Source organism: Heptranchias perlo, chromosome 30 (assembly GCF_035084215.1).
Source record: "Heptranchias perlo isolate sHepPer1 chromosome 30, sHepPer1.hap1, whole genome shotgun sequence".
NCBI lineage: Eukaryota > Metazoa > Chordata > Chondrichthyes > Hexanchiformes > Hexanchidae > Heptranchias > Heptranchias perlo.
This window is the reverse complement of record NC_090354.1, coordinates 24,585,856-24,598,729: the sequence shown is the minus strand read 5'-3', so window position 1 is coordinate 24,598,729 and position 12,874 is coordinate 24,585,856. Positions and strand designations below refer to the sequence as shown.

The 12,874-nt window shown below is 43.9% G+C and overlaps 1 protein-coding gene across 1 annotated transcript; it reads left to right on the top strand.

Moving 5' to 3' along the window:
* The first annotated feature begins 2,262 nt into the window (after positions 1-2,262).
* On the top strand, positions 2,263-12,356 carry LOC137300175 (interferon alpha-21-like). The gene is made up of 4 exons (XM_067969253.1): positions 2,263-2,632; positions 7,931-8,020; positions 10,712-10,951; positions 11,060-12,356. The coding sequence occupies exons 2-4, from the start codon at positions 7,997-7,999 to the stop codon at positions 11,156-11,158; spliced, it is 363 nt and encodes a 120-aa protein (XP_067825354.1). The 5' UTR covers positions 2,263-2,632; positions 7,931-7,996; the 3' UTR covers positions 11,159-12,356.
* The last annotated feature ends 518 nt before the right edge of the window (positions 12,357-12,874 follow it).

The following is a 12,874-nucleotide window of genomic DNA, read 5'->3' as shown; positions in this document are numbered from 1 at the left end:
ACCATGGAGGTGTATGTTTCTTATCCAATTAATGGTCACTGGTTGGTCAGTGTTCATTTGACCGTATAAATTGTTAGAGTGACTCTCTTCTGTTGGGCTTGGTTTCTCTCCCTAATCGTGTCCAACAGCACAAGTCTCCTGAAACCAAGAAGGTTAATTAGCCCCCGGATGAAACGGGGGAATTAGACACTAAGGGGACAAGGGGAATCAGATACAGAGGAGAGGGGGGCATCAGACGGGAGAAAGGAAACAGAGTCTGAGGGGAGAGACGGAATCGGACCCTAGCACGATGTGGGATCAAACTCTGAGTCAAGGGAGAATCAGATTTGTGGGGGAATTGTAATCAGACACTGAGTGGAGAGGGGAAGAAGAAACTGAGGTTAAGAGGCATCATAAAACTGAGGGAAGAGGGTTAATCAGGTACTGTGGGGAGAAGGGAATTTAAACACTGATGAGAGGGTTAATCTTGTATTGAGGGGAGAGTGAACCAATCCCTCAGGGGATAACAGATCATATACTGAGGGGAGAGAGAGAATGAGACCCTGGGCTGGTGGTAGTGAGTTGGGATGTGTCAGAATATGGTTTAAAACAAGCATAGAAAATAGGACAGAAAAGGTCCAATCTCTGAGGAAAATAACTTACAGAAACCCAAGAGGTCATTGAAAGTGTGCTGAGGTACTGAATAGTGAAAAACAGTAAGATTCACGAGACAGGGTGTCCTAACTTAGTATAAACATAATAAGATAAAAGCAGAAAATTGTGGAGAAGCTCAGCAAGTCAAGCAGCATCTGTGGAGAAAGAAACAGACAGAGTTAACGTTTAAGTTCGAAGACTTTTCACCATACTAAGACCTGATAATGGTGAAAGGCTACATAAACACTAAGACATTAAACAATCCTTGGTAGTTTTTGGAGAGTCAACACAGTAGGATGGTTTACAAACAGGAGATAAGACCAGTGGTGCTTACATATAGAACAATCCAGCTGAACAGTATAAAGATAAGGCAAGCTCCCTCCCAAAAGTTAGAGCTCTCAAGAGTGTACGGTTGGTACTCCATCAGGTTGTATTGCTTGCTATTCATTTAATGTTATCTGTAGACTGTTGTATTATAACTGTTGAATGTAATGTTGAAGACAGCTGTAGTGCATCTCTGTTGTTAGTCAATCTATTAAACTTGCTTTTTATAACCACTTGGGCTCAAATCAAGTGGAAGTTATTGTTGATGGATTAACAACCCATCGTTGCAACAGTAACGGAGAAATCCGCCGACAGGATCAGACTCTGAGTGAAGGTGGAATCAGATCTGAGGAGAGAATGTAAACAAGGCACAGAGGAGATAAGGAATAATAAACTGAGGAAAGTTTGGGAATCAGGCATTGAGGGGAGGGGGAATCAGACACTATGGAAAGAGGGGAAATGAGGTCCTGAGGGGGAATCATAATTGGAAGGAAGGGGAAATGAGACCCTGCGGAAAGAGAGAGAATCAGATATGGAAGGGAGGGGGAATCAGGGCCTGAGGAGAGGGGCACCCTGATATTGAGGAATGGTTTAGAGTCTGAGGGGAGAGGGAGAGCAATATTGTGGCGATAGGGAGAATCTGACAGTGAGGAAGTGGGCGAATCAGAACCCGAGGGGAGAAAAAAAAACAAAACACTGAGAGTGAGGACAACATAGTGTGCTGAGAGTTCGGTACGTGTGGGAGTTGAAGGGTTAATCTCTTTAAGGGTTAATCTCTTTAAATCTAGTGCATATTGCTTCAACTGTTTAAGGTCAATTTCTAAGTTTCTGTCTGGCTTCAGCAGAGAGCTGCTGTAGCAAGTTAATTGGTTAGCTCGATTCAATTGGTACCTGAAGGTGGGGCAGGCCTGACTCATCTGAGTCTCAACTGTAGAAATACAGGGGCCTGTCAGTGCGGACAGCACGGTGTGAGGACAACATAGTGTGCTGAGAGTTCGGTACGTGTGGGAGTTGAAGGGTTAATCTCTTTAAGGGTTAATCTCTTTAAATCTAGTGCATATTGCTTCAACTGTTTAAGGTCAATTTAAAAGTTTAAATTTCTAAGTTTCTGTCTGGCTTCAGCAGAGAGCTGCTGTAGCAAGTTAATTGGTTAGCTAGATTCAATTGGTACCTGAAGGTGGGGCAGGCCTGACTCATCTGAGTCTCAACTGTAGAAATACAGGGGCCTGTCAGTGCGGACAGCACGGTGTGAGGACAACACAGTGTGCTGAGAGTTCGGTACGTGTGGGAGTTTGGTAAAGTGGGGGAAGGAGGTGCTGCTTTGCCTTGCTTTTCCTGCAGAGCGGTAGTGGACCTGAGAGCGGTGAGCGGCGGGAGAGAGCGAGACCAGAGCGGGGATAAAAACAGCGCGGAGAGAGCGAGAGTCCAGTCGGTGAGCGGCGGTAAAGAGCGAGACCAGAGCGGAGATATAAACAGCGCGGAGAGAGCGAGAGTCCAGTCGGTGAGCGGCGGGAGAGAGCGAGACCAGAGCGGGGATATAAACAGCGCGGAGAGAGCGAGACCAGAGCTTACTCTGAGACCGAGACTCTGAGACCAGCGGCAGAGTTCGGGGTGCCGTCACCAGTCAGAAAGTGACGCGGCACAGGGGAGGCAGCTGATTGGTGAGTAGGTTCAGGTGAGTATTTCTACCATTTTACTGTAAGTAAAGTAATAAGAAAGGGAAGATCTGCAGGTTTTATAGCAGATAGTGTTTTTTTTTTTGTTTTTTTTTAGTGAACCTAGGTCCCTAGTATAGTTAACATTTTCTAATTTCAACGTAATTTAAAAGGGGTAACTAAGCTAAGGCAAGTCATGGCAGCAGACCTCGCACCCGTGATATGCTCCTCCTGCAAGATGTGGGAAGTCATGGACACTACCAGTGTCCCTGCCGACCATGTGTGCGGGAAGTGTGTCCACCTGCAGCTACTGACCGATCGTATCTCGGAGCTGGAGCTGCGGGTGGACTCACTGTGGAGCATCCGCGATGCAGAGAAACTCGTGGATAGCACGTTTAGCGAGTTGGTCACACCGCAGGTAAAGGGTATACAGGCAGGAAGTGAATGGGTGACCACCAGGAAGAGTAAGAGATGCAGGCAGGTAGTGCAGGGGTCCCCTGTGGCCATCCCCCTCTCAAACAGATATGCCACTTTGGATGCTGTTGGGGGGGATGACTTATCAGGGGAAGGCAGCAGCAGCCAACTTCCTGGCACCACGGGTAGCTCTGCTGCACAGGCTGGGAGGAAAAAGAGTGGCAGAGCTATAGTGATAGGGGACTCAATTGTAAGGGGAATAGACAGGCGTTTCTGCGGCCGCAACCGAGACTCCAGGATGGTGTGTTGCCTCCCTGGTGCAAGGATCAAGGATGTCTCGGAGCGGCTACAGAACATTTTGGAGGGGGAGGGCGAACAGCCAGCTGTCGTGGTGCACATAGGCACCAACGATATAGGTAAAAAAGGGGATGAGGTCCTAAAAGCAGAATATAGGGAGTTAGGAGGTAAATTAAAAAATAGGACCTCAAAGGTAGTAATCTCAGGATTGCTGCCAGTGCCACGTGCTAGTCAGAGTAGAAATAGGAGGATATTTCAAATGAATACGTGGCTAGAGGAATGGTGCAAGGGGGAGGGATTCAAATTCCTGGGACACTGGAAACGGTTCTGGGGGAGGTGGGACCAGTACAAACCGGATGGTCTGCACCTGGGCAGGGCCGGGACCGCTGTCCTAGGAGGAGTGTTTGCTAGTGCTGTTGGGGAGGGTTTAAACTAAAGTGGCAGGGGGTTGGGAACCTGAGCAGGGAGAGAGAGGAAAGCGTAACAGGAAGGGACAGAAGGTATGGAGTAATAGGTAAAGTGTTAAAAAAGGAAAAAGCAGGAACTAAGCGTCACAAAACAGATTTGAAAGTTCTTTATCTGAATGCACGTAGCATTCGTAATAAAATGGACGAGTTAACGGCACAAATAACTACGTATGGGTATGATCTTGTGGCCATTACAGAAACATGGCTGCAGGGTGACAACGACTGGGAATTAAATATGCCAGGGTATTTAACAATCAGGAAGGACAGGCAGGAAGGAAGGGGAGGTGGGGTGGCTATGTTAATAAAGGAAGGAATCACTGTAATACAGAGAAATGATATTGGGACAAAGCATCAAGATAATGAAACAGTTTGGGTGGAGATAAGGAATAATAAGGGAAAAAAAACATTAGTGGGCGTAGTATATAGGCCTCCTAATAGTTGCAACTCTGCTGGAAGAAGTATTAATCAGGAGATAGTCGGGGCATGTAATAAGGGAACAGCCATAATTATGGGGGATTTTAATTATCATATTAACTGGACAAATCAAATTGGGCAGAGCAGCCTTGAGGACGAGTTCATTGAGTGCATCAGGGATGGATTTCTTGAGCAGTATGTAACTGATCCTACAAGGGGGCAGGCAACCTTGGACCTGGTCCTGTGTAATGAGTCAGGATTAATTAATAATGTCCTAGTTAAGGATCCCCTTGGAACGAGCGACCACAACATGGTTGAATTCCATATCCAATTAGAGGGTGAGAAGGTTGATTCTCAAACAAGCGTACTGAGCTTGAATAAAGGAGACTATGATGGTATGAGAGCGGAATTGATTAAAGTGGACTGGGAAAATAGATTAAAGGGTAAGACGGTACATGAGCAGTGGTGTTCATTTAGGGAGTTATTTTACAACTTTCAAAATAAATATATTCCACTGAGGAAAAAAGGGTGTAAAAGAAATGACAGCCATCCGTGGCTAAGTAAAGAAATCAAGGATAGTATCCGACTAAAAACAAGGACATATAAGGTAGCCAAACTTAGTGGGAGGATAGAAGATTGGGAATTCTTCAAAAGACAGCAAAAAGTAACTAAAGGATTGATTAAGAAAGGGAAGTTAGATTATGAAAAGAAATTAGCAAAAAATATAAAAACAGATAGCAAGAGTTTCTATAGTTATATAAAAAGAAAAAGGGTGGCTAAGGCAAACATAGGTCCCTTAGAGGATGAGACCGGGAAATTAATGGTGGGAAACATGGAGATGGCAAAAATGCTGAACAAATATTTTGTTTCAGTCTTTACAGTAGAGGACACTAAGAATATCCCAACACTGGACAAACAGGGGACTCTCGGGGGGGAGGAGCTAAATACGATTAAAATCACTCAGGAGATGGTACTCAGTAAAATAATGGGACTCAAGGCGGATAAATCCCCTGGACCTGATGGCTTCCATCCTAGGGTCTTGAGGGAAGTGGCAGTAGGGATTGTGGATGCTTTGGTGATAGTTTTCCAAAATTCCCTGGACTCAGGAGAGGTCCCGGCAGATTGGAAAACTGCTAATGTAACACCGTTATTTAAAAAGGGTAGTAGGCAGAAGGCTGGAAATTATAGGCCAGTTAGCCTGACATCTGTGGTGGGTAAAATTTTGGAGTCTATTATTAAGGAGACAGTAACGGAACATTTAGATAAGCATAATTTAATAGGACAAAGTCAGCATGGCTTTATGAAGGGGAAGTCATGTCTGACAAATTTGCTTGAGTTCTTCGAGGATATAACGTATAGGGTGGATAAAGGGGAACCAGTGGACATAGTGTATTTAGACTTCCAGAAGGCATTCGACAAGGTGCCACATAAAAGATTATTACTTAAGATAAAAAATCACGGGATTGGGGGTAATATTCTGGCATGGGTGGAGGATTGGTTATCGAACAGGAAGCAGAGAGTTGGGATAAATGGTTCATTTTCGGACTGGCAACCAGTAACCAGTGGTGTTCCACAGGGGTCGGTGCTGGGTCCCCAACTCTTTACAATCTATATTAACGATTTGGAGGAGGGGACCGAGTGCAACATATCAAAATTTGCAGATGATACAAAGATGGGAGGGAAAGTAGAGAGTGAGGAGGACATAAAAAACCTGCAAGGGGATATAGACAGGCTGGGTGAGTGGGCGGAGATTTGGCAGATGCAATATAATATTGGAAAATGTGAGGTTATGCACTTTGGCAGGAAAAATCAGAGAGCAAGTTATTTTCTTAATGGCGAGAGACTGGAAAGTACTGCAGTACAAAGGGATCTGGGGGTCCTAGTGCAAGAAAATCAAAAAGTTGGTATGCAGGTGCAGCAGGTGATCAAGAAAGCCAACGGAATGTTGGCTTTTATTGCTAGGGGGATAGAATATAAAAACAAGGAGGTATTGCTGCAGTTATATAAGGTATTGGTGAGACCGCACCTGGAATACTGCATACAGTTTTGGTCTCCATACTTAAGAAAAGACATACTTGCTCTCGAGGCAGTACAAAGAAGGTTCACTCGGTTAATCCCGGGGATGAGGGGGCGGACATATGAGGAGAGGTTGAGTAGATTGGGACTCTACTCATTGGAGTTCAGAAGAATGAGAGGCGATCTTATTGAAACATATAAGATTGTGAAGGGTCTTGATCGGGTGGATGCAGTAAGGATGTTCCCAAAGATGGGTGAAACTAGAACTAGGGGGCATAATCTTAGAATAAGGGGCTGCTCTTTCAAAACTGAGATGAGGAGAAACTTCTTCACTCAGAGGGTGGTAGGTCTGTGGAATTTGCTGCCCCAGGAAGCTGTGGAAGCTACATCATTCGATAAATTTAAAACAGAAATAGAGTTTCCTAGAAGTAAAGGGAATTAGGGGTTATGGGGAGCGGGCAGGAAATTGGACATGAAGCTGAGTTCGGATCGGTCAATGCCCTGTGGGTGGCGGAGAGGGCCCAGGGGCTATGTGGCCGGGTCCTGCTCCGACTTCTTGTGTTCTTTAGATTTGTGGTTGGGATCAGATCAGCCATGATCTTATTGAATGGCGGAGCAGGCTCGAGGGGCCGATTGGCCTACTCCTGCTCCAATTTCTTATGTTCTTATGTTCTTATGATAATTATCTTGAGGGGAGGGTGACTCTGAGGGGAGACCAGAGGAGATACTGAGGGGAGAGAGGGAATCAGACCCTAGGAGGAGATGGAATCAGACTCTGAGTGGAGGGACAAATCAGATCTGAGGGGAGAATGGGAACCAGGTACTGAGAAGAGGGGGAATGATAAACTGAAGTGAAGAAGTGGAATCAGAAACTGAGGGAGCTGGAAATCGGATACTGACGGTGGAGGGGGAATGTGATGTCTGGGGGAAAGGGGAAATGGAGACAGTCCATCAATCGAAACAACTGCCCCTTTAGTGCCCCCGTGATGCGAATTCTTACAATTCTGAGGAAACAATAGCGTTTTCCAAAATCCATGTTGAAAATATTGGTACAAATCGATGGAACATTGAGCTGGAACGAGGCGCTGGTTGTGATCTTCCATCGGGGATTTTCCAGTCGCTGGTTGAGGAATCTCCAGCTTTTGGGTTCCTCACCTCAGAAACTCCTGCAGCCCGATTTCACTTTTCGAATCTAATGCCACACATTGCCAGAATGGCAGTGAGAGCTCCCAGCATCCAGCCACACACCCACAGGACTCGGCAGCTCCGGCGGTCTCTCTGGAATCACAAGCGGCTGCCTTTCGCCTTCCAGAGTTTCATTCAGTGACAAGAACCGTTTTCGGAGCTGAACCGCGATCCGCTCAGTTTCTCATCCTTCAAATCGGCGTTTTACCCATGGGTCGGTTGAACATGGATTTGGCGAGTGTTTGGAGATTTTGGATTGTGTGGGTCTTGTCCGGGACCCTGAGTCTGGGCTGTGAGAGGCTGCAGTTACAGCAAGTTCTCAACATAGAGACTCTGAGCAAACTGAATGAAATGGTGAGTTTAACCATCATCCAGAGCCGGATCCGAACCCCACAAGGTCTGTTGTGAAAAGTTGTATCAGGAGAAATAGTTTGGGATTTTGTAACTTTATTCAATTAATAGACACTGATTCTCCTGTATTTCTCTCTCTGGGCTGTCTGTAACGGTGATGATCTTCTGTTTCAGGGCGGTCCCTTTCCCCGAGTGTGTGTTGAAGAGAGGCTCTCGCTGAAAACCAAGCCCTTGAACCTGATGAAACTTTCGAAGGGGTTACAGGTGAGTGAACACTGGATTTTATTTTATTCAAACAGGAGTTTTATAGAAAGTATAAGAAATATGAACAATCTGATCAGAACTTTAATCAGGAAATTTAAATCCAGTATTGGCCGCCCATTGATGTGAAAATGGCAGAACTATTCACTCGCTCTATCGCACTCTCACTTTCTCAGTCCCTCTATCTCACGCTCACTATCTCACTCACTCTATCATAACCATCCAATCTAATTTTCTCTATCTCACTCACACTATCTCAGGCACTATCTCTCTCTCTCTCACTCTCTCTATCACACTCCTTCTAACTTACTCACTCTATCTATAACACTCTAACTATCGCACACCCTCTAACCATCTCAATCCTTCTAACTATCTAAACCCCTCTAATCATCATGCAGCCTGTCACCATCTGTTTCCCTCAATTTCACTTCCTCTTACACATCTCACTCCTTCGAATCGTTTCACGCCCTTTATCTGACTCCCTGAAATCATCTCACTCCCTCTAACCAGCTCACTCTTGAGCTGCGGTGATTGGCTGTGAGGCTTGCCCCATCCTGGAGAGGTCAATTCATGGAATCCGAGAATGGTCCAGCACAGAAGGAGGCCATTTAGCCCATCGTGCAGTGCTGGCTCTTTGAAAGAGCTATCCAATTAGTCCCACCCCTCTGCCCTTTCCCCATAGCCAGGTAAATTTTTCCCCTTCAAGTATTTATCCAATTCCCTTTTGAAAGTTATTATTGAATCTGCTTCCATCACCCTTTCAGGCAGTGTATACCAGATCATTACAACTCGCTGTGTAAAAAAAATTCTCCTCATCTCGCCTCTGGTTCTTTTGCCAATTACCTTAAATCTGTGTCCCTGATTACTGACCCTCCTGCCACTGGAAACAATTTATCAAAACCCTTCATGATTTTGAACACCCCTATTAAATCTCCCCTTAACCTTCTCCGCTGTAAGAACAATCCCAGCTTTTCTAATCTCTCCATGTAACTGGAGTCCCTCATTCCTTGTACCATTCTGGTAACTCTTTTCTGCATCCTCTCTTAAGATCTTTGCATCTTTCCTAAAGATTGGTGCACAGAATTGGATACAATATTACAGCTGGGGCCTAACCAGTGATTAATAAAGATATAGCACATTATCCTTGCTTTTGTACTCTTTGCCTCTGTTCATAAAGCCAAGGAGCCTGTATACTTTTGAAACAGCCATTTCAACTTGTCCTGCCACCTTCAAAGATTTGTGAATGCACAACCCTGGGATTCTCTGTTCCTGCACCCACTCTAAAATGGTACCATTTAGTTTATATTGTCTATCCTCATTCTTCCTACCAAAATGCATCACTTCACACTTCTTTGTGTTAAATTTTGTCTGCCATGTGTTTGCTCATTTCACCAGTCTGTCTATGTCCTAAGTCTGTTACTATCCACCTCACTCTTTACCACATTTCCTATTTTCACGTCATCTGCAAACTTTGAAATTATGCCCTGTATACCCAAATCCAGGTCATTAATAGATATCAAATAGAGCAGTGGTCTTAATACTGACCCCTGAGGGACACTATTGCACACTTCCATCCAGTCTGAAAAACAACCGCTCAACGCTGCTCTCTGCTTTCTGTCACATAGCCAATTTTGTATTAATGCCACCACTGCCCCTTTAATTCCATGGGCTTCAATTTTGCTAACAAGTCTATTATGTGGTATTTTATTAAATGCCTTTTAAAAGCCCATAGACACGACATTAACCATACCACCTTCATTAACTCTCTCCATTGAAATCCATGTTGGCTGTCATTTATTAACCAATATTTTTCCAAGTAACAATTCATTTTGTCTCTGATCATTGTCTTGAAGCATTTCCCCACCTCCAACATTAGACTGACTGGCCTGTAGTTCCCTGGTTTATGCCTCGCCCCTTTTTTTGACGAGGGTGTAACATTTGCAATCCTCCAGTCCTCTGGCACCCCTCCCACATGTAAGGAAGATTGGAAGATTCTGGCTGGAGCTTCCATTATCTCCATCCATTACATCCCTCAGCAACCTGGGATGCATTCAATCCGGCATGGGTGAATTTTCTACTTTGAGCAATGCCAACATTTTAAGTGCCTCCTCTTTATCTATTTTTATCCTATCCAATTTTTCTACTACATCCTCCTTTACTGTAACATTGGCAGCATCCTCTTCTTTAGTGAAGACAGATGCAAAGTGGTCATTTAGTCCATCAGCCATGCCCTCTGCCTCCACAAGAAGGCCCCTAATCAGTCACACCTATCCTTTGACTAACCTTTTACTATTTATATGCTTATAAAAGACATTTGTGTTCCCTTTTATGTGAACTGCTAATCTATTCTCATACAATATCTTTGCCCCTCTTATTTCCTTTTTCAGTTCTCCTCTGTATTTTTTGTATTCAGCTTGGTTCTTGACTGATGCCCTTCCTTTCCCCCTCATGGGAATGTGTCTGGTCTGTACCTAAATCTTCTCCTCTTTGAAGGCCCCCATTGTTCATTTACTGTTTTACCTGCCTATCTGTGAATCCAATCCACCTGGGTCTGATCCCCTTTCAACTCAGTGAAATTAGTCCTCCTCCAGTTGAGTATTTTCACATTTGACTGTTCCTTGTCCTTTTCCATATCTACTCTAACCCTAAATGGATTCAGGCCTCCTCTAATGTCATTGTGTGTATTTTGCTCAGACCCAGGACAGGATCCAGATTGTCCATCAAACACTGCATCACATCAGCCAGATCTACAGCATGAACCTGGACTCAGTCACATGGCCCCAGGACAAGGTGGAAAACTTCTGGCTTCTCCTGGATCGGCAGCTCGAAGAGCTGGAAGAATGTGTCAAGAAACCAGGCTCAGAGTCCAGGCCGAGGAGAAACGCCGCCATTCACAGATACTTCAGGAATCTGGAAACATTTCTCAAACAGAAGGTGGGACAATTGATATTTGACTCCTTGATTACTGACAGTTAGTTCATTTCACCCAATTTAAATCTGTTCATTCTCTAATGTATTTCCCTGAATATTTCTCTTTTTCAGAGATTCAGTGTCTGCGCCTGGGAAATAATCCGCGCCGAGACGAGGGCCAGTTTACAACAGATCCTTTTCATAACGGCACAAATCAGAAGAAGGAAGTGAAGACTTTGGAAAGACAATAGAGACTGGGAACAATTAATATTTATTTCAAAGTCTTTCTATTTGTAAAAAATAATTATATTTTAACAGACATTATATTGTAGTGCTGTAATGAGGCGATTTGCAGCCAGGTTTCTTATGGAGAACAAGGAATGTCTTGATATTTTTCTATTTTCAATTATTTATTTTAATTTATTGATATTTATTGTTGTGATATGTTCCTGTGATGAAATGTAAATGTTTCACTGGGGGGAGACTGAGAAAATCCTGTTTCTGTTCCTTCGTTTTTGAACTGGCAGCTGCTACAATGAAATGTTTCATTTTAGGTTTGCACTGTAGCACTGTAGGGCACCTTATTCACTGGCTGGTTTTCCAGTGTCAGCTCTCTGTACTTGCCCTCCCGGCTGACATCACTTTTGCTCTTCATCTCATCTGACTTCAGTCATATTAATTGTCATGATGTCGTCATACAATAAAATGATACAGTTTGTACACAATGTGTAAAGTCAAAAATGAGAAGAGTAAACTTGAAGATTTTCCAATGACACAATTAATACTGACTTAGAACAATGCTAAGTCATTTTAAAGGCCCTGAATATATAAAATATTATATTTTATGTATATGAAAGGTATAATTAATTTTAAGATGTTGTTAGCTTCGCTCAGCAGTAACGCTCTGAGTCAGAAAGTTGTTGTTTCAAACCCTACTCCAAAGCAAAACTATTTCATTGCCATTCAGCTTTGTGAGGCTCCTTATTCCAGTTGCTGATCTTCCAGTGACAACTCTCTGCACTGGGTTGCCCTGCCAATACCCAGCTCGGTCACTAGATTCCACAGTGTAGTTGAGATTTCAAGGTTTGGGCTCCAGACTGATGGTCCCTGACTGCCTCCTTCCACCTCCGTAACATCACCCGACTCCGTCCCGCCTCAGCTCATCTGCTGCTGAAACCCTCATCCATATCTTTGTTACCTCTAGACTTGACTATTCCAATGCTCTCCTGGTCAGCCTCCCATCTTCCACCCTCCATAAACTTGAGCTCAATCAAAGCTCTGCTGCCCGTATCCTAACTCGCACCAAATCTTGTTTCCCATCACCCCTGTGTAAAGTGTGTTCAAAAATAAATGTTAATTTATTGATATTAAGAGTTGGGGAATAGACAATATTTTTCTGAACTGGAAACTTTTTATACTGAATGAAAATGAGGGTGTAAATAAATTGTTTTCAATATTACACTTTAATGGACTGATATTCATTTCCTATTTGTGTTTGTCAGATTCTCATACTATAAATGCTCTGGATTCTCCTACCTGCTGCCTATTACTGTAACTTTCTCTCTGCTATATTACTCTCCCTTCACTGTCTGATTGTTCCTCTCCAGTCTAAGCCTGTGATCCTTTTTTGAACCCAATGGACCAGATTTTTGAACTCCTAGACAGTACCACAGTTTTACTCTTCTGCTACTCAACTCCTTATTCTTCACCTGAATGAGAGGGGATCAGGGCTGAGGTGTGGAGCAGGAAAGGGGTAATTGAAAGATAGAATCATAGAATGATAGAGCACAGAAGGTGGCCATTCGGCCCATCGTGCCTGTGCTGGCATTTTGAATGAGCGATCCAATGAGGCCTACTTTCTTCAAGTATTTATCCAATTCCCTTTTGAAAGTTATTATTGAATCTGTATCCATCACCCTTTCAGGCAGTGCATTCCAGATCATAACA

Bases quoted from the DNA above. Each gene is read 5' to 3' on its own strand.
- LOC137300175 (XM_067969253.1), top strand. From the start codon at position 7,997: ATGAAACTTTCGAAGGGGTTACAG. The intron at 8,021-10,711 runs GTGAGTGAACAC...TATTTTGCTCAG, and splicing joins AACTTTCGAAGGGGTTACAG to ACCCAGGACAGGATCCAGAT. The intron at 10,952-11,059 runs GTGGGACAATTG...TCTCTTTTTCAG, and splicing joins AAACATTTCTCAAACAGAAG to AGATTCAGTGTCTGCGCCTG.